Source organism: Puma concolor, chromosome C1 (genome assembly GCF_028749965.1).
Source record: "Puma concolor isolate L17-30 chromosome C1, mPumCon1.1.hap2, whole genome shotgun sequence".
Classification (NCBI taxonomy): Eukaryota; Metazoa; Chordata; class Mammalia; order Carnivora; family Felidae; genus Puma; species Puma concolor.
In genome coordinates this window covers 72,847,292-72,866,521 of record NC_141674.1, presented here as the reverse complement: position 1 = coordinate 72,866,521, position 19,230 = coordinate 72,847,292, and the positions used below count along the sequence as shown (strand labels likewise).

At 34.2% G+C, this 19,230-nt stretch overlaps 1 protein-coding gene across 5 annotated transcripts in view; it reads left to right on the top strand.

Moving 5' to 3' along the window:
- Positions 1 to 19,230, top strand: part of COL24A1 (collagen type XXIV alpha 1 chain) — a 404,519-nt gene that overhangs the window by 136,667 nt on the left and 248,622 nt on the right. For all 5 annotated transcript variants that reach the window (XM_086717446.1, XM_025934829.2, XM_086717444.1 and 2 more), the window contains one exon: positions 16,436 to 16,489. In XM_086717446.1, coding sequence (XP_086573572.1) covers positions 16,436 to 16,489 — 54 coding nt within the window. The remainder of the gene's footprint in view (positions 1 to 16,435; positions 16,490 to 19,230) is intronic.

Here is a 19,230-nt window from a genome sequence, read left to right as displayed (position 1 = left end):
TGACATATGATTACTATTAGGTTTGTATATAGCCTCTTTTGCATATAGCAGCCTATGTTGATAGTCATTTAAGTTTGAACCCATTCTTTACTCCTTTCCTCTCCACATTTTAGGTATATGTTGTTTATTTTACATCCTTTTATTTTGTGATTTCCTTGACTGGCTTTTTACAGACTAATTCATTTTTACTGTTGTGTTTTCTACCTTTCTATTATCACTTTTGTTCTCTCCTTTTTACTCAAATTGTCCCCTTTAATATTTCTTACAGGGCTGCTTTAGTAGTCATGTACAATTTTGGCTTTTGTTTGGGGAACTCTTTATCTCTACTTCTATTCTGAATGATAGCCTTGCTGCATAGAGTATTCTTGACTTCAGATTTTGTGCATTCAACACTGAATATATTATGCCACTCCCTTCTGACTTGCCAAGTTTCTGTTGAGAAATCTTCCACCAGCCTCATGAATTTTCCCTTGTATGTTGCTATCTTCCTTTGTTTTTCTGCTTTAAAATTTTTTTCTTTATCACTATATTTTGCCAACTTGATTACAATATAACTTGGTATGGATCTGCTTTTGTCAATTTTCATGAGGGTTCTCTGTGCCTCCTGGATCTGGTTATCTGTTTCCTTCCCCAGAATAGGAAAGTTTTCAACTATTCTTTCTTCAAATAAATTTTATGTCCCCTTTCCTTTCTCTTCATCTTCTGAGATTCCTGTAATATGAATATTATTGTTTGACGGAGTCACTGATTTCCCTAAGCCTATTCTCATTTTGCATAATTCCTTTTTCTCTCTTTTGTTCAGCTTGATTATTTTCCATTATTCTGTCTTCTAGGTCATTAATTCATTCCTCTGCTTCTTCCAGCTTGCTGTTCATTCCTTCATGTGTGTTTCTCATTTGGTTTACTGAGCCCTTTCCTCTGCTATGTTATTCCTTATTTCTATGGTAAGGGTATCACTCCTGTCTTTGACTCTTTTCTCAAGTCTAGTGAATACCTTTATGATCATTACTGTAAATTCTCCATCAGGCATATTACTTATATCTGCTTCACTTAGATCTCTGGCTCTGGCTTTGTCCTGTTCTTTCATTTGGGATAAATGTCTCTGTCTTCTCATTTTTTTTCCTAAGTCTCTGCGCCTATTTCTGTGTTAGGAAAGTCAACTATATCTCCTGTTTTTGAGGGTAATGGACTTACAAAGAAGAGGCCCTTTGGTGCCCTGCTGTGTAGTGTTCCCTTATTCCCCAGGGTCTTGTACTTCCAGGAGTGTCTCCAGCATGTGCTGTGTGTACTGTGCTGTCTTGTCCTGGGGGCTTTATCCATTAGGCCAGTCGTCTACAGAGGTTCTCTTTGCCTGTTGTGGGCAGTGTTTGGTCCCCAGCCTGAATGTGGCATATTTTAACTACATGTACTCTGATCTGTTTGTGAAATGAGACCTGTTGCCACTTCTATTGGAACTGATGCTCAGCAACCCCCTTCATGAGAAGATGCAATGTGAGCAGGGATTTGGCTGGTCTTGTGGGAGAGCAGGCCCACTGGGACTGAGGCAAGCATGGCTGGGTGGGGAGTGAGGAGGAGGGGAGTTATTCCACCAGAGCATGGGCGGAGGTGGGACTTGGCATAAGCAAGTTAGGTAGTGAATATTGGACTGTGTTTGTTCTTGCAGGTGGCCCTGTGCTTTTGGTGCGGTGCAGGGCAGAGGAATGGTGTCAGCCAGTTCTTTTGTTCCCAAGAGGTCTGTCTGTGAATGCTGCCTCTATGGGATAAGCTCCAAAATGAGCAAATAACCTCTCCACTGTGTACCCCAGGAGCTCTTCAAATCACTGTTTCCATGCTGTATGTCTGCAGGTTGTTTGCCTGCCTTCTCTCTAAGATAAGGCAATGCCTTCCAGGCTTTATCTCAGCCATGCCAGATGACCTTTAAAACTCCAGGCTTTAAGCCCTGCTGGTTTCAAGAACTCACAAAATAGGGCCCCTCTGGCTTTCCAAGCCAATTGCTATGGAGATTCATTTTCCACATGTACTCCCCTGTGTGCTAGCCTGTCTCTCACCCTTCTCTGCAACTCCCTCCCCACCACAGCAGCCATATCCATTTCTTTCCCAAACTGCATCTCTCTACTTCTTACCTTCTTCAGTGTGTTCTCTTCTCTATCTTTAGTTGTGGAGTTTGTTCTGCCTTTCTGCAGGTCAATTTCTGGGGTATTTAGGATAATTTAATAGTTATCTAGTTGTATTTTCAGGACAAGGCAATCCTTGGGTCCTACTACTCCATTGCCATCTTCCCTCCTTTGCATCACATCATCTTTATCCATTTACCCATCAATGTATGTTTTTAGATTTTTTCCATATCTCACATATTGTGAATAATGCTGCAATGAACATAGGGGTGGATATATCTTTTTAAGTTAGTGTTTTCTGTTTCTTTAGATCAATACCCAGAAATAGAATTGCTTGATCATATGGAGTTTTATTTTTAATTTTTTTGAGAATCTTTATACTGTTTTCCCTAGTGGCTGCACCAATTTACATTCTTACAAAGAGTGCACAAGGATTCTATTCTCTACATCTTGCCAACACTTGTTATTTCTGATCTTTTTGATAATAGTAATTTTAACAGGTGTGAGTTGATATCTCATTGTGGTTTTGATTTTCATTTCTCTGATGTTTAGCAATGTTGAGCCCCCTTTCAAGTACATATTGGCCATTGTATGTCTTATTTGGAAAAATGTCTATGCAGATCCTCTGCTCATTTTTAATTGGATTGTTTTTTAGTTATTGAATTATATGAGTTGCCTTTTCAGGTTTTGTTTTTTTTTATTGTTTCCCACTTGTTTATTTTAGCCTTTGTTGCCTGTGCTTTTGGTGTCTTATCCAAGGAATCCTTGCCAAGACCAATGTCAAGGAGGTTTCTGCCTGTTTTCTTCTAGCAGTTTTATGGTTTCCGGTTTCATATTTAAGTCTTTGATCCATTTTGAGTTCATTTTTGTGAGTGGTGTAAGGTAGGGTTCCAGTTTCATTCTGTTATTTGTGGATATTCAATTTTCCCCACAGAATTTATTGAAAAGACTGTCTTTCACCTATTACACATTCTTGCTACCCTTGTCAAAAATTAGTTGACTGTATATGCATGGGTTTATGTCTGGGCTATTCTGTTTACTAGTCTATAACCAAAGCAATCCTAAAAGAAGAAACAAAGACGAACAAAGCTGGAGACATCACGTTTTCTGATTATAAGCTATATTACAAAGCTATAAGTAATCAGAACAAATGAAGTCTTGGTACTTTAAAACTTACTCCTTATGGTACTATTACTTAATAGTAGTTTATAGTATGTTTTAATGCCTGAAAAGGCTATATAAATTCTCTTCACTTTTCTTTATCAGTGTTTTCCTGCCTATACTTACATACTTGTATTTTGCATGTATACTTCAGCATCAACATGTCTAGCTTCACTAAAAAAATATTATTTCTATTGATTTGCATTTAATAATAATTATTATTTTATTAGACATATTTATAGATTAATTTAGGGAGCAGTGACATTTTTATGATATTGGGTCATCCAGTCCAAGAATAATGAATATCTTTTATTTGTTCAAGTCTGCTTTTGTGTTTTTTAGGAAACGTTTTAAAGTTTTCCTCATAGAGGTTTTGTACATATAGGTTTATTTTATTAAATTTTTTCCCTGGTATTTCATCTTTTTTGTTGCTATTATAAATGGGATTTTCTCTACTATTCTAGTTTCTAACAGGTTTTGTATGGGTATGGAAATTGCTGATTTTCTGAATGCTAATTTCATATCCTGCTACCTTAATGGTTTCTTATCTTTGAGTTAGTTTTTTCAGGATTTTCTAAAGTTTTCGAGACATGCTCTCATGTAATTTGCAAATAGAGATCCTTTTAGTTCTTCTTTCTCAGTTCTCTTACCTATGATTCAATTTTTTATGTGTAATGGCATCGTAATACCTCTGGTAAAATGTTGAAGAATTGGAAGTAGTATTCCTCTTTGCCTTGTTCCTGATCTTAATGGAAATACTATAGTGATTCCTCATGAAGTAAATTCTGAGTTAAAATTAAAATATGCATGTATTTTATCATGTTAAGAAATATTCACCAGTTCCTATTTTTGAGTGATATTTTTTAGTCAGAGATGATTGTTATACTTTGTCAAATATTTGTTATATTTTCAAACTCTATGAAGATAATTATATACTTTTTCTTTTGAGATCTATTTATATGGTATATTATAGTAATGGATTTTCTATTAACTATTTTCTATATAACAACTATTTCTATATAATTTCTATGAATTGACTATTTCTATATAATCACTAGTTTCTGTTGCATTTTTTAAAAAATTCTATTTGATCATGGTATATTTTCTTAATAGAATGCTAATTCTACTGATAGTTATTTGTACTTTTGCATCAATATTTATAAGTGATCTTTATAATATTCAATCTTTTTTGTACTTCTTTATCAAGTTTAGGTATTAATGTTATACTTATTTCATAAAAATAATTAGGAAATCTTCAGTTTTAGTACTCTGGAGTAATATATGGAATATTGGGACTATCTTATCTATGAGGCTTTGGTGGAATTCCTCTGTGAAACCATCTGTAATCGATGCTTTTTAAGGGGTAGTTTCTGAATTATCCTATTGCTTCTGCAGAAAGTAGCCTTTTTAAGCTCTCTAATGGGATTGGCTTTGTTAAATTGTCCTTAGGAAATTATGTTTCATCTAGGTTTTCAAATTTACTTCCATATAAATCCACAAAATAGTCTCTTTATGATTTTTAATTTTTTGTTTTAATGGTTATTTCCAATGTACCATTAAAAATTTCTTAAATATTTATATATGTGCTTCTCCTTTTATTTCTTGGCTAGGTTTGATTGAGTTTGTCCAGTTATTTTTTTCTCAAAAACATTTTTGAAATTGTTTCTATTGTCTTCTGTTTTTCTTTTCTTTACATAATTAGTTTCCCCTTTTATCTTTATTATATATATCTTTGAGATACTTATGGTTTATGTTGGTTTTTTTTTTTTTAGTTGGGGATTTAATTTTATTTATTTTCATTATTTTATTTTCATTCCTGAAACTGTTAACGACTATGAATTTCTCTCTGATTACTGCTTCAAATGTATCTCAAAGATTCTGGTATGGAGTACTTTTATCGCTATTATCTTTTAGATATTTTGTAATTTCAGTTATTTCCCTTTTCACCCAAGAGTTATTTAAAAAAGGAGATTTAGAATTTCCACTCCATTGGGAGTGCCAATGGTTTTGATTTTGTTAATAATTCTTATTTTTGTTGCATTGTTATCAGAGGCTGCTGTTCTATTTTGTGGAGCTTATCAGTCTTTTTCTTTTTGTGATCATTTTTTGTGAATGTTCAATATATACTTGCCAAGGAGGTATGTTTTTATTATCAAATGTGAATTTTAGTATATACTGACTTACTCTTCTTTATTATATTCTTTAGGTTTTACTATGTCTTCATTATTTTTGGTCTAATTCATCTATGTAAGTCAAATGTCATATGGCTGCTGATGGTCTAATTTCTCTTGGGGTCACAGCTGGTACTCATTGTTCCCTCCTTCACTCTCCATTTTAAATTCCTTTCACCCTCAGCTATCACCTCAGTAGGTCTTGGTGGCTTACCTGGTGGTATAACCTTAATCTTCATTACTGAAGAATATGAACTCTTGATAAGACTTCTAAGAGATGTCCAGTGTATCACCTGAGTTCCATGTGTATTCTTTTCTGCCCTTTTTGTGTAAAAGCAGTCTTGCCTCTTCGTTTTTCAGAGTCAATTAACCATGCCAATATGGTGACTCCTCTTCTTGTTTGCCCATACCTCATCATAAAAAGTCCAAAGTGCCCTGTTGGCAGCCATATGTTTAGCTTAGTGGGATGTTTGCTCTGTCTCCTGTCAAGAGAGAGCCCCTTTGGGTAACAGGATATCTAACCCTGAAAAGTCCAAGGTTGTGGGGAAAGAAAGTACAAAATCTAGATGTCACTGGGAGTGATGGTAAATAGGATGACATCCACTTCTATTCCTTGGTTTCCAAAGTCACGTATCCTTCCTATTGTGGACAAAAGCACCATATACAGGTCTCTGACTTAAAAAATACTCTATATCCCAAAGGGTGGTACTCCTTTTATATTGTTTCCTTTAAGTTGGCACTTCAATTATAACTTTAGAAGGCAGTTCCAATGTTTTGTAAGACTAGCTACCTCTAGATGGTACAGATTAGGTGAAGGTCAATGAATCACTGAAGGCATACTCTGGTACCTCCTTTGATACAAAGAGGATATCTTGTTCAGATATTATTTTCTGTGGGGTTCCATGCCTGTGGATTAGGCATTCTATAATTTTCTAGATACTGGGCTAGTTGAGGCTCTAAAGGAAGGAAAGTAAACTCTTATAAAATACTTATCTGTCTCTGTGAAGATGGACTGCCGATAACTTCCAGATTGGAAGGGCCCCACTTGAATGCAGACTCTTTTTTTTAACTTTCTTTTGATTATGAAGGAAAAGAATGCATTTATCAAATCAGTGATTACATACCAAATACAGAAGGCATTAGTCATCTGTGTTAGTAATAATATTATGTCTGACACAGCAGCTTCAAGTGGGATTGTGGTAGTCTATAGTCATTCTCCACAATCCAACTGATTTTTGTAGGCACCAGTCTCGTGAATTAAACAATGCTCTGACAGAGAACACCACATATACACATTTTATATTTTTAATGGTGGCAGTAATCTCTGACATTCTCTCCATACAATATGATTGGCAGTCATGTAGATGTGAATGACTGTCTGATCATTAGAACCCAAAGGTCTACCCAGCTATAGGAAGATCTCTTCCTTTTAGGCTTTTCTTTAGACAGTCCAATTCTTCCTTTCAACAGATCATCTCTCAATATGTTCACTAAAAAAAATGCTGAGGTCAATTAGATTTGGTCTTGATTTCAAGGCATTTATATGCAAGAAATCAATATTCAATTCAAACTGTGTCAAAACTTCCACTGTCTCTATCTGTCTTTTTTCCTGGACATCAAGATTAATTTGGTTTGATAAAATTAAAAATTAAAAATCAATTATTTTCTTAAAATAATCAGAATAATAATAAAATAATCTAGAATCAGTTTAGTCCCCAGAGAAAATTATAAAATAGCCAAAAACTTAATTCCTATGACCTCTGGTTTCTCCTATGTTCTTTCCCTTGAGCATGAGTTCTTGTCCATCTCAAATAACCAGTGTCTCTTTTCCTTTCCATAATTTACCTTTCCCATCAAAGTTTGTTTATGGAAGAAAGACCTGATAAATATATTTCATTTCAAGCAGTAAATGGTTAGCAGAACAGCTAACTTCAACATAATCTCCTTTCAAAGATATTTACATTTTAACACTAAACAGAAACCTGGAACCAATGTAATGAGTCTTGAATTGTACGTGTCATTTAGTGAGCAGAAAAAAATCTGTGGGTGATTAGAAACTTTGATACTCCTCAAATTAATCATACCATACAAGTTGTCATCTGTACTGCCAATACGACAGGACAAGACTGGCCAATATTTCTTGCTAGTACAATATTTCTTGCTAGTTCAGAAGCTCGGATCTTCATAAAAGTCAGTGAAAGCAAAGTGCTCTTAAGTTTTTGTTGTAAATGCCAAGTTATTTGCCATTGATATTGAAGAGACTGTTCATCATTAAAGATCATCTCAATAAATGTCACTTCAAACCTCTTCAAAGCTTTTTTCTCCTTAATGTTGTGCTTATTCTAGGCAAATTGTTTTTTTTTTTTTAATTTTTTTTTCAACATTTATTTATTTTTTGGGACAGAGAGAGACAGAGCATGAACGGGGGAGGGGCAGAGAGAGAGGGAGACACAGAATCGGAAACAGGCTCCAGGCTCTGAGCCATCAGCCCAGAGCCCGACGCGGGGCTCGAACTCACGGACCGCGAGATGGTGACCTGGCTGAAGTCGGACGCTCAACCGACTGCGCCACCCAGGCGCCCCTAGGCAAATTGTTAAAGTGACAGAGAAGTAAATATATCTGCATTTACCTATTCACTGAATTGTAAATATTAGCGATGGCCCAAGATAAAATTTCACGTACTTTAAAACATAAGGTTAAATTTTTTTCTATGCTAGTTCTTTGTTTGCTTTTAACAAAAACATATGGAAAGTGCTACACAGGAATCTTCACTCTTTCGGCATAGCAGCATCAGTTTTGAGCACTAATCCCATGTTTCCTCCCAGTTCTGGCAGCAAACCACCTTCAAATGTGGTAGCTTGGTAGTGAGAATGTTTGTTGATTCAGCTGTTAACCTCCATGGACTACTGAGATTGCCAAATAGTTGAATTTTGGACGATGTTCTTGGTAAGTGGAGCCAATTGTTTTACTACAAAAATGAGCTGAGACCACTAATCACAGAGATATTAGAAGTGGCCAACCAGTGGGTCCTCTTTTTCCACTAGGGCGGTCTTCCCTAGAGTCAAATGCTGAAGTTTATTTGGAGAGTCTGCTCATATCAAGTAAAGTCATGCTTCTAAATGTACATTTTAGCACCTCAGTGGACTTGAATAAGCCAGCCTATGGCCAGTTGGGTGGATCTTAGTCCAAATGAATTCGCTTTAATTAAACTAGTTACTTCTTTGTTATCTTTTATCACTTGGGTTTAGTTGAGTAATTTTGTTTTTAGTTGTTACTCAAAAACTTGTGCTGAAAGAAATATGTGATTAAATCAGTTGAATTAGTCAATAAGAAATCATTTCTCATATTCCTACTGTGGACTACTACTATGCATAGTAAACACTATAGGATGCACACAAAAATAATATATTGTTCATAATTTGTGTCAATTTACAGTCTACTTGGGATAAATAAGATATATACAAATACTTTTAGATAACAGTAAAGGCACCATGTAAGAATTAAATAAGTAGCATTATATAGTACAGTGTTAGTAGAGAGAGATTAACAGGAGATGGAAGGATTAGGGACAGGTTCATGGAAAAGATGGATCTTGAATTAGATTGTTGATGAGTAAATGGTAGCAAAAGGGGAGGGCATTCCAGGCAGGGTAAATCACATAAACAGATCCTAGGTAATATGCATTGTGGATTTACAGAATAATGAATGAAACTGGCTAGCTGATGCAGATTCCATGTGTTGGTATAGGGTAATAGATAAGGTTGTAAAACTAGGTTGGTGCCAAATTGCATAAGTCCTTCGATTCAAAGTGGTATCAAGGCAGAGACTTCTAGTAGCTAGATAGTCAAGTTTATTATCACAATTCTTGTATTGTATATGGAACCCGTCCCCTCATCTCTCAAGTGAACCAGCCAAAGTTTTATTGATTTTCCTGGTTGCTTCCAGTAATGATCACAGATTTCTGTCCTTTCAAACTCAGGTGGGAGTTTCCATAACTGCTGTCTGAAAGGGGACAGAATCTTCTGCCTACCCAGGTTGAATCTTAGTACTGTTAGTTGCTGTCACTAATAGTACTTACTACTGTAGTTACATTGAGGTGGGCCTGAGGCTGTTTACTAGGTTGATGAGGAAGTCTTTCCACTCCAAGGAGAATTAGCAACAACTAAGGCAACCGTCTTTGAAAATACTTCTGGTTCCCAGTACTTGGCCTACACCCATCTCCCCAAGTTGCTCCTCTTAGCAGGCAATAAAGTGGAGACCCATTTATTACCTGGTTCACTATAAAATTTGGTTAACATGCTCACTGCCTATTCCCAGGGACTTTCCTCAAATCCCATTAATCACCTGGTAAGGCCCTCACACTTCCTCTTCCAGAAAGCTGTGTCTCCATTTGTATCCCATTCTCATCATCAGAACTGTCAGAGACTGTGAAGAATCTGAAATTTTATCCTATATCCAAGCCAACAAATTAGCCTGAGAGTTTCACAGATTCTATTAGAAGACACGAAACTCATGGGACAGAGACAAAGGACTGTTTATTATTCTTAGCAATAGCAATGTCCAGAGTATCAGTATTTTTGCTCTGATTTTCTGAGCCTTCTCACAGGGTGATGCAAAGAGGGCTAGATGACATTTGCATAAGCAGTGGTTATATTACATAAGAGGAACTTTGAACTTAGAGAAACTGAATCTTTTATAATGGTCAGTTATTTAAAAAAATAAATGTATTCCAGAAAGATTATTATTATATGGAAGTTTATATTCCTGCCTTTTGCTACAGAGGGAGATTCTATAGCCATCTTTACTATACAAAAATCCCTGAAAATATAGATTGGAACAATGAATGATTAACATCTCGTTTGTATAATGTGCAAAAATACAAGAGGCCATGGAGAATTGTCGCTAGCAACATGTTAAGTTAAATATTAGAGATATAGAGTTGAGTAAGATACATTTATTTTCCTCCATGAGCTCACATTTTATTGGAATAAAGAAACAAACCCTTAATTACAGTATAGTGTGATTACTACTAAATAGCCATATTAGCAGAGTTCTATAGGAATATAAAGGAACAAGCTACTGATTCTGGCTAAGGGAAACCGTGAAAAGCTTCACAGATCATGTTATATTTGAGTTGGCAACCAATTATATGATGAAGGAACCTGGGGCAGTGAGTTAAAGGAGACTTCCAAGAAGTATGGTTGCTTGAGCAAAGACTTGATGAAATAGTTCCGACTTATCAAATAGAAACAGAGGGCAAGGGTATCACAGCAGAGGTATAAAAGGAAGCTATGTGTATTTTAAAACTACAAATAATTCAGTTTTTTAGTCAATTCTACTTCCATTAAAAATGACAAAACATAATTCAAACAGTTTTTTTTAAGTTTATTTATTATTTGAGGGAAAAAGAGAGTGAGTGGGGAAGGGCAGAGAGAGGGTGAGAGAGAGAATCCCAAGCAAGCTCCACGCTGTCAGTGCAGAGCCTAATTTGGGTCTCGAACTCATGAACGATGAGATGATGACCTGAGTTGAAATCAGACATTTAACTAACTGAGCCACCCAGGTGCTCCCCTACCTCAAACAGTTTTAAGCAAAATTCAGGATTGGCTAATGTAATCAGGAAATCCAGCAGTATCTATGCCTAGACATTTGGCCAAATACAGGAATTTGATGAATATAATCAAGACACTCTCCACTTATTAGCTTTACTTATGTCTGTTAGCTTCATTCACAGGAACACATTGTGGAAAATATGGCCCTTGGCAACTCTAGGCTTATATTTCCCTCACAGTTAGCAATCTTAGCAAAAAGAAAGCATTCTTCTTTCTTTATAGCTCCAGCAAATATTCTAAGGTAGATTCCAGCCAATCTCGCTTGGAGTACATGATCATCTTTAAATCAATCACAGTACTCGTGGGGATGGAATACTGTAATTGGCAAGATTTGGGCTATTTACTTACCCCTGTAAACTGGGATGGGGACCAGAAGCACATGGACTGCAAATTGGGGAAGAGTATTTTCCTGAAGAGACGGTGAGCAGATAAAAAAGAAGATGCCCTCTACATGTTACATCTTTGACGCCAAGTATCTACATGTACCATTGCACCCACTTATACAGTTTTCAAAATGCCTCTAGTAACATAGTACAGCCACCCACACAGTTGAAAATATACTCTCCATTCTCCAAAGGAAGATAAGCTAATATTTTGATCAAGTATTGCTTATAGCTCCAAGGCCAGGTTTTTGGAGTAAAGTGCATTCTTTTCCCTGAGGCCTAAATATAGGTGTGAGTGTCAAATAATCAGATTCATTTTAGAAAGAAACAAAGTAGCCACAGTATTCATTCTGCTTGGAGACATGAAAGAACAGGAAACAAAATAGAGTGACCCAAGACTATAGCTGTGCATTTGGAACAAAAGTAGGAAATCAATATATACCAGTTCCTCATAACAATATAAATCAGCTTTTAAATCACCTAACTTCCCACCCCTTGCCACAAACTTACACACACTGAAAAAGGGAGAATCTGAGATAAAGAGTCTCCAGAATATACATTCTATGATACCAAGGAATATTTTTGTTCTCTAGTATATGTTCAATGCCAAGAACAATGGCTGATACATAGTAACATGTTGAATGAATAAATTGATATTCTTTAATTAATAAAGACACTCATAATAATTCTACATGAATCAAATATATAGAAATGGAGTACCTAAAATGATACTTATCCAAAGGTAAGTATAAAATCATAGTCATGTTATTACCTCCAAAACAATTTGAAATCTGAGCTTACCTGATTTTTATCTGGGGACAAGTTTTCTAAGGGTCTTCAAATAATTGCAGAGTGTTGTCTACCAAAGGGCAGTGATTATCTAAAAATACCCAGTATCAATTATCTTTTTGCTTTACAGTTTTATTGAGGTGTAATTGACATATAGCAAACTATATTTATTTAAGTTGTACAATTTGATAATTTCTGACATATGTGTAACTCATGAAACCATCACCGCAATCAAAATAGTGAACACATCCATCAAAACCCAAAATTTCTTTGTTCACCTTTGTGACTTCCTTTCTGTTTCTCATGATCCTCCCTTCCCTGACCTGCTTTTTGTCACCATAGGTTATCCAAACCTAAGGATCAAACAATGGTTGACATTGTTTATCTTAAAATTGTAAGTTTGGTATGGTTTTGTGTGGATTTCAGTAAAATAAAAGTGGACTTTGCAATTGACTTTGTAGGTTCTTTTAAGAGTGACTTCAAACATACTGCTAATATTTAAAGTCTTATTTAAAAAGTCATTCAGAGAGTATATAAGGAATTCCTTGTGTTATAAGGAATTTTCATTGTCTTTGTTTCTGGATTTTCTCTGCTGAGTTTTTAGAATGCTACATATATATGGAATTCAGCTGTGCTATATTTACTACTCAAAAATATAGAATGGCTAAAGCAAAAATATATGAATAGCAGTAATCATTTGCAAAGATTTTCAATGATATCATAATGAAAAAAGACTGTTTTTGACAGTATTTTAATTCTAAAACAGCAAAAGAGAGTGAAAGAAAGCCATATACCTAGATGAATTTCTTATTTTGCCTTTATTTTTCCAGAAGTGCATATTTTCTGTTTGTGGTTTTCCCAGAAGACAGAACAGTTCCTCAGTCTGCAGTTACATGCTGCCCTGTGCTAAAGTTTAGTTTCTATAGTTTACTTGGAAAGTGAATTTATTACTTCTGCCCTGTCAAATATTTTTTTTGGCATTAACTTTTGCATGGATTATTCTCACTCAGCAAAGGTCGTTTTAATCCTTTTTTTTTTTTTTTATTACTTTTTTACTTGGACTCACCATATTACTGACATGACATGTACATCCACAAATGTTAAAGAATAAAACCTTATGATTGTTTTTTGGATCCATGTCTCAAATGAAATGCTCCCCTACAGAACCTCTCTCCCTCTGGCTGCATTCTTTCTTGCTTGCATATGCAAAATTGCAATCCTATCCATAGAGGCTATGATAGTTGGGTTTGGGGGAGGGTAGTTTTTTGTTTGTTTTTAAACAAAAAATAACTTTGAAATTGCAAAATTAAAAATACAAGTATTCAAACAATTCATTGTTAATTTAGTCATTAATTTAAGCTATTGACTTTTTATTGAATATACAGTATGCTGACAGCAGACTAGGCTTTGAGTAACTTTGCCCTTTAGGAATCCATAACTTATATGAATGATTTATTAATTTCATCTTGTTTTAATATGACTGTTTTTCTAAGAATGTATTCATTTCTACTTTGTTCAGAATTATAAACTACTAAGAAGATAAATTTAAGTCAACTGTATTGTGTTATTGTATATTTAAAGCACAATGAGTATAAAAATCAATGAAAATTTGAAAATTTTATGAGAGTTAAGTGCCCTAAGTGATGCTATTGTCTATAACAAGAGTATTTTAAAGCTACTTTATAAAATATCAGGAAAGTATAAACTTCTCAAAACATATACTTTATTTTCAACCAGTTATTAAAATTGAATATGCTATTACTTTCAAAACAATCCAAAATCTGAACTTCACTGATTTGATCTGGGGACAAGTTCAATGAATAAATTATATTTCTCTCTAGAGTTCTTCAAATCATTACAGACTGTTTCCTGCCAAAACACAATTACCTTTTTTGTTGTTGTTACAGCTTTATTGAGGTATATTTGACATAAGTAAGCTGCATATATTTAAATTGCATGATTTAATCACATTTTTTGTGTGTATGTATAACACAAAATCATCACCAAGATCAAGATAGCCAACATATCTGTCAAACTCAACAATTTCCTAATTTACATTTTGTAATCCCTCTCTCTGACCTTCCTGCCCCTACCCTTTCTAGGCTACCAGTGATCCGCTTTTTGTCACTATAGATAAATTTGCATTTTTCTAAAGTTTTTGTATAAATGAACTCATATAGTGTATACTTTCTTTTGGTCTGGCTTCTTTTACTTAGTATAACACGTTGGAGTTACATCCAGGTTGCTACATCCAGGTTATTTCATTTTCTGATATACCATAATTAACTTACCCATTGGATTTAATTATTTGTGGATTGTTTATCCATTTACCATTTTTAACTGGGAAGACTGTATATTTCAGTAGAAAACAGAGACTTCATAACTCTTATCAAAGAAATACTGAAGTGCTCACTATATGCCATAGATCATGATGTACTTAACTATATTAGGACACTCTAGCTTCTAAACTTCTAACTAGTGCCAAAATAAGAATGACCATATTTTACCCTTATGATTTCCCAGGATACTAATCGAATCTGCTAATAGTTTAGTTCCAGGTTTTGCTGTAAAAAATGCATGCGAATTTGTCTCCAGCCTTTAGTGATTAGAGAGTAATAAAACATTGGTTTTACTGGAGAGAATGCTGAGTCACTCTTCTCAGTACAGTAAACAGATGTGAGAAGTCTGAAAATAGAGGACATGTTTTCACTTATTATTTTTAAAGCCAATTCAGTTTCTGCTTTTTGATAAAAATTGATTAGACTATTTCTATTAAGAAAGTACACAAAATTGATATACAAAATTGGTGATGTTTCTGTACACTAATAATGAGCTATGAGAAAGAGAAAATTAAGAAAACAATCCCATTTATAGTTACATCAAACACAACCACAAGCCTTTCTCTCCTCCCAAAAGTTAGCAGTTCTTTTTTCTTTTATGGTTTATCACTCAAGTATGCATCTTTTAAAACTATAGTTTAAGCTTATTTTATGGCTATGTCTTTCAGCTTACAAGCTCTCTTTTCATTTCCCTTTTCCCCCTTACAATTTAGCTGTTGAAGATCCCCAGTCATGTGACCTGGGTAGTAACATAGAGAGGCCTGACCATATTCAGTTTTGCTTATTTATTTTTGGTGGGACTACAGGTGATACTGTGTTCTTTCATCAGAAAGTACATAATGTCTAGCTATCGCTTTGTTTTAATGATGTTAGTACCAGTTGATGACTCAAATGCCCAGATGTATTAAATCATTAGAAGATTGCAAAATACAGATATTTTTGCTGTATCATTTCTTTTTTATTTGTTGGCTGAATACATCCCCTTGTCTACTGTTTGGTTAGTAGTGGCACAGTATACATGGGAAAAGTAGAGTAAATGCTTGATTCTTCACCTTTCTTTACCAGTTTTCAAAATAATGAGTTGGCTTCCTTTAATCCTCTAAAAGAGGGCAGTTCTTTAATTGTTGTATCATTATGAACTTATGAATAGCAAAAATATTTGATATGTTTCAATCCATTGCAATTCTTATCCTTATTGAAGTTCATATTATCCCATATCTGCCCAGTGGGATCCTCTTCAAGCTCCCTCAGAGCTCTTCACATAACTCTAGATCTGATACCTTTTATAGTCTTTTTGCTTCCTGGAATGAGAAGATGTTTCAGACTCATCTGGAGGATGGACAGGAACTATGAATTATCCATGGGGATATTCTGAACCAGTGGTTGTAAGCCAGTGCCCAGGGGCCAGAAGTAGCCATCAGACATGTCTTTTTTTTTCCCCAAAAGAAGCAAATCAGTCACTCAACAATGACAACAACAACAACAAAATAACTTTTTTTAGCACTTACTATGTGCCAGGTTGTCAAGAATATAATAGTTGCTGAGAATATAATAGTTCTTAAGACATAAAACTGCTTCAAGGAGTTTACAATCTGATGAGGAAAATAATAGAAGTCAAAACACTACATTAAGTGACCTTGCAGGACTCCAAGATGGCGTGAGAGTTCTTAGAAGGGACGTAACACTTTGTCAGTTCTGTATTCCAGTGTTAAACAACTGTGCAATAATTAACCTTTAATATTAACTTTTTGAGCAGTATAAATTACTTTAACTGGGCATGAAAGAATGGCAAAGGAAATTTTCAAATGCTTACTAGAATTACAGTAATGGCTATTGAGTAAACTCTCTATATTTTTTGTTCCCTAGGGTTTTCCAGGAGATATTGGGATTCCTGGACAAAATGGCCCTGAAGGATCTAAGGTAAAAAAAAAAAAAAAAAACAAACACAACAAACATATATATATATATATATATATATATATAGTCATTCTTATTTTGGTTATATATATATACACATATACATATATGTATATGTGTATATATATATGGTCATTCTTATTTTGGTTATATATATACACATATATACATATATATGTGTGTGTGTGTGTGTGTATATATATGGAGAGACAGAGAGAAAGAGTGTTTTCTAATCTCAAATCTCAGCGAATGGGTAAAAGAAGACTTTAGGAATATCAGAACATGTCTGGATATTTTGAACTTTCTCGGCTGCGTTTAATAAACTGTACAACTTATTTCAAGGTAATCAGGAATTGTTTTCATGTTTGGTTGTTCTTTTGGTCCTCTATTCTATTGATCTGTACGTCTGTTTTATGCAAGTACCATACTGTTTGATTACCATAGCTTTGTAGTGTAGTTTGAAATCAGAGAACTTATTTTTTTTATTTATTTAAATCCAGGTTAGTTAACATATAGTGTAATAATGATTCCAGGAATATAATTTAAAGATTCATCACTTACATATAACACCCAGAGCTCATCCCAACAAGTGCCCATCACCCATTTAGCCTAACACCCCTCCAGAATCCCTCAGTTTCTTCTCTGTATTTAAGAGTCTCTTGTGGCTTGCCTCCAACAGGGATGATTTACCTCCAATGGGTATACTAAGTGAAATAAGTCAGTCAGAGAAAGACAGACACCATACAATTTCACTCATATGTGGAACTTAAGAAAAAACAAAACTAGATGAACATAAGGGAAGGGAAGGGAAGGAAAAATAAGATAAAAAGAGAAAGAGAATCAGAGAGCTTAGTATCTCTAGCTTTGTTCTTCTTTCTCAAGACGGTTTGGATATTCACCATCTTTTGTGGTTCCATACAAATTATGGGATTCTTCCTTCTAGTTCTGTGAAATATGCCATTGGTATTTTGATAGGGATTGCAGTGAATCCGTGGGTTGCTTTGGATAGCATGGAAATTTTAACAATATTAAATCTTCCAATCCATGAGCAGAAAAATCTTTTCTATTATATGGGTTGTCTTTAATTTCTTTCAACAATGTCTTAGCTTTTCAGAGGACAGGCCGTTCACTTCTTGGTTAAATATATTTCTAGGTATTTTATTCTTTTTGATGCAATTATAAATGGGAGTGTTTTCTTAATTTCTCTGATAGCTTGTCATTAGTTTATATAAATGCAATAGATTTCTGTACCTTAATTTTGTATCCTGTGACTTTATTGAATCCATTTATTAGTTCTAATAGATTTTTGGTAGCATCTGTAGGGTTTGCTGTATACAGTATCATGTCATATTCAAATAGTGACAGTTTTACTTCTTCCTTTCCATTATGGATACTTTTATTTCTTTTTCTTACCTGACTCTTCTGACCAGGATTTCTAGTACTGTTTTGAGTAAAAGTGGTATGAATGGGCATCCCTGCCTTATTCCTGATCTTAAAGGAAAATCTTGCAGCTTTTTACCATTGAGTATAATGTTAGCTGTGGGTTTGTCATAAATGGCCTTTGTTATATTGGCCATCATATATATATATATATATATATATATATATATATATATATATATGTATGTGTGTATATATATACACACATATATATATATATGTATATATATATATACACACACACATATATATATATATATATATTCCTTCTATACTCACTTTGTTGAGAGTTTTTATCATAAGTAGATGCTGAATTTTGTTAAACGATTTTCTGCATCCATTGAGATGATCATATTATTTTTATTCTTTGTTTTGGTGACATAGTGTATTACATAATTGATTTATGGATGTTGACCATCCTTGCATTCCTTGAATAAATTCTACTGATCATGGTGTATGATTCTTTTAATGTATTGTTGAATTCAGTTTGCTAATACTTTGTTGAGGATTTTTGCAATGCTATTCATCAGGTTTATTGGCCTATAAGTTTCTCTTTTGTGTTGTTTCTGTCTAGTTTTGGTATCAGAGTACTGCAGGCCTTGTAAAATGGATTTGGAAGTATTCCTTCCTCTTTATTTTTTTGGAATAATTTGAGAAGGATAGGTACTAACTTTTATTTAAATGTTTGGTCAAATTCACCTATGTAACCACTTAGTCCTAGACTTTTGTTAGTTGGGGAGTTTTTAAATTACTGATTTAATTTTATCACTTTTAATTCAGTCTATTAACATTTTTTTTTATTTCTTGGTAGGTTGTGTGTTCCTAGGAATATCTATTTCTTCTAAGTTTTCCGATTTGTTGGTGTATAATTGTGGTAGTCTCTTATGATTCTTCGTATTTTTGTATTGTCAGTTGTAACTTCTCCTCTTTTATTCTGATTTCATTTGGGCCCTCTCTCTCTCTTTTTATGATGAGTCTTACTAGAGATTTATCAATTTTTTTTTTACCTTTTCAAAGAACCAGCTTTTAGTTTCATTGATCTTTTTTATTGTTTTCTCTACTTCATTTATTTCCACTCTGATCTTTAATGTTTCTTTCCTTCTGTTAGCTTTGGACTTTCATTGTTTATTTTCTAGTTCTGTCAGGTATAAATGTAGATTGTTTATTTGGGATTTTTCCTGTTTCTTGTGGTAATCCTGTATTGCTATGGACTTCCCTCTCAGAACTGCTCTTGCTGTGCTCCATAGATTTTGGAGAGTTATTTCAAAGATTTCTGTTTTCATTTGTCTCAAGGTATTTTTTTA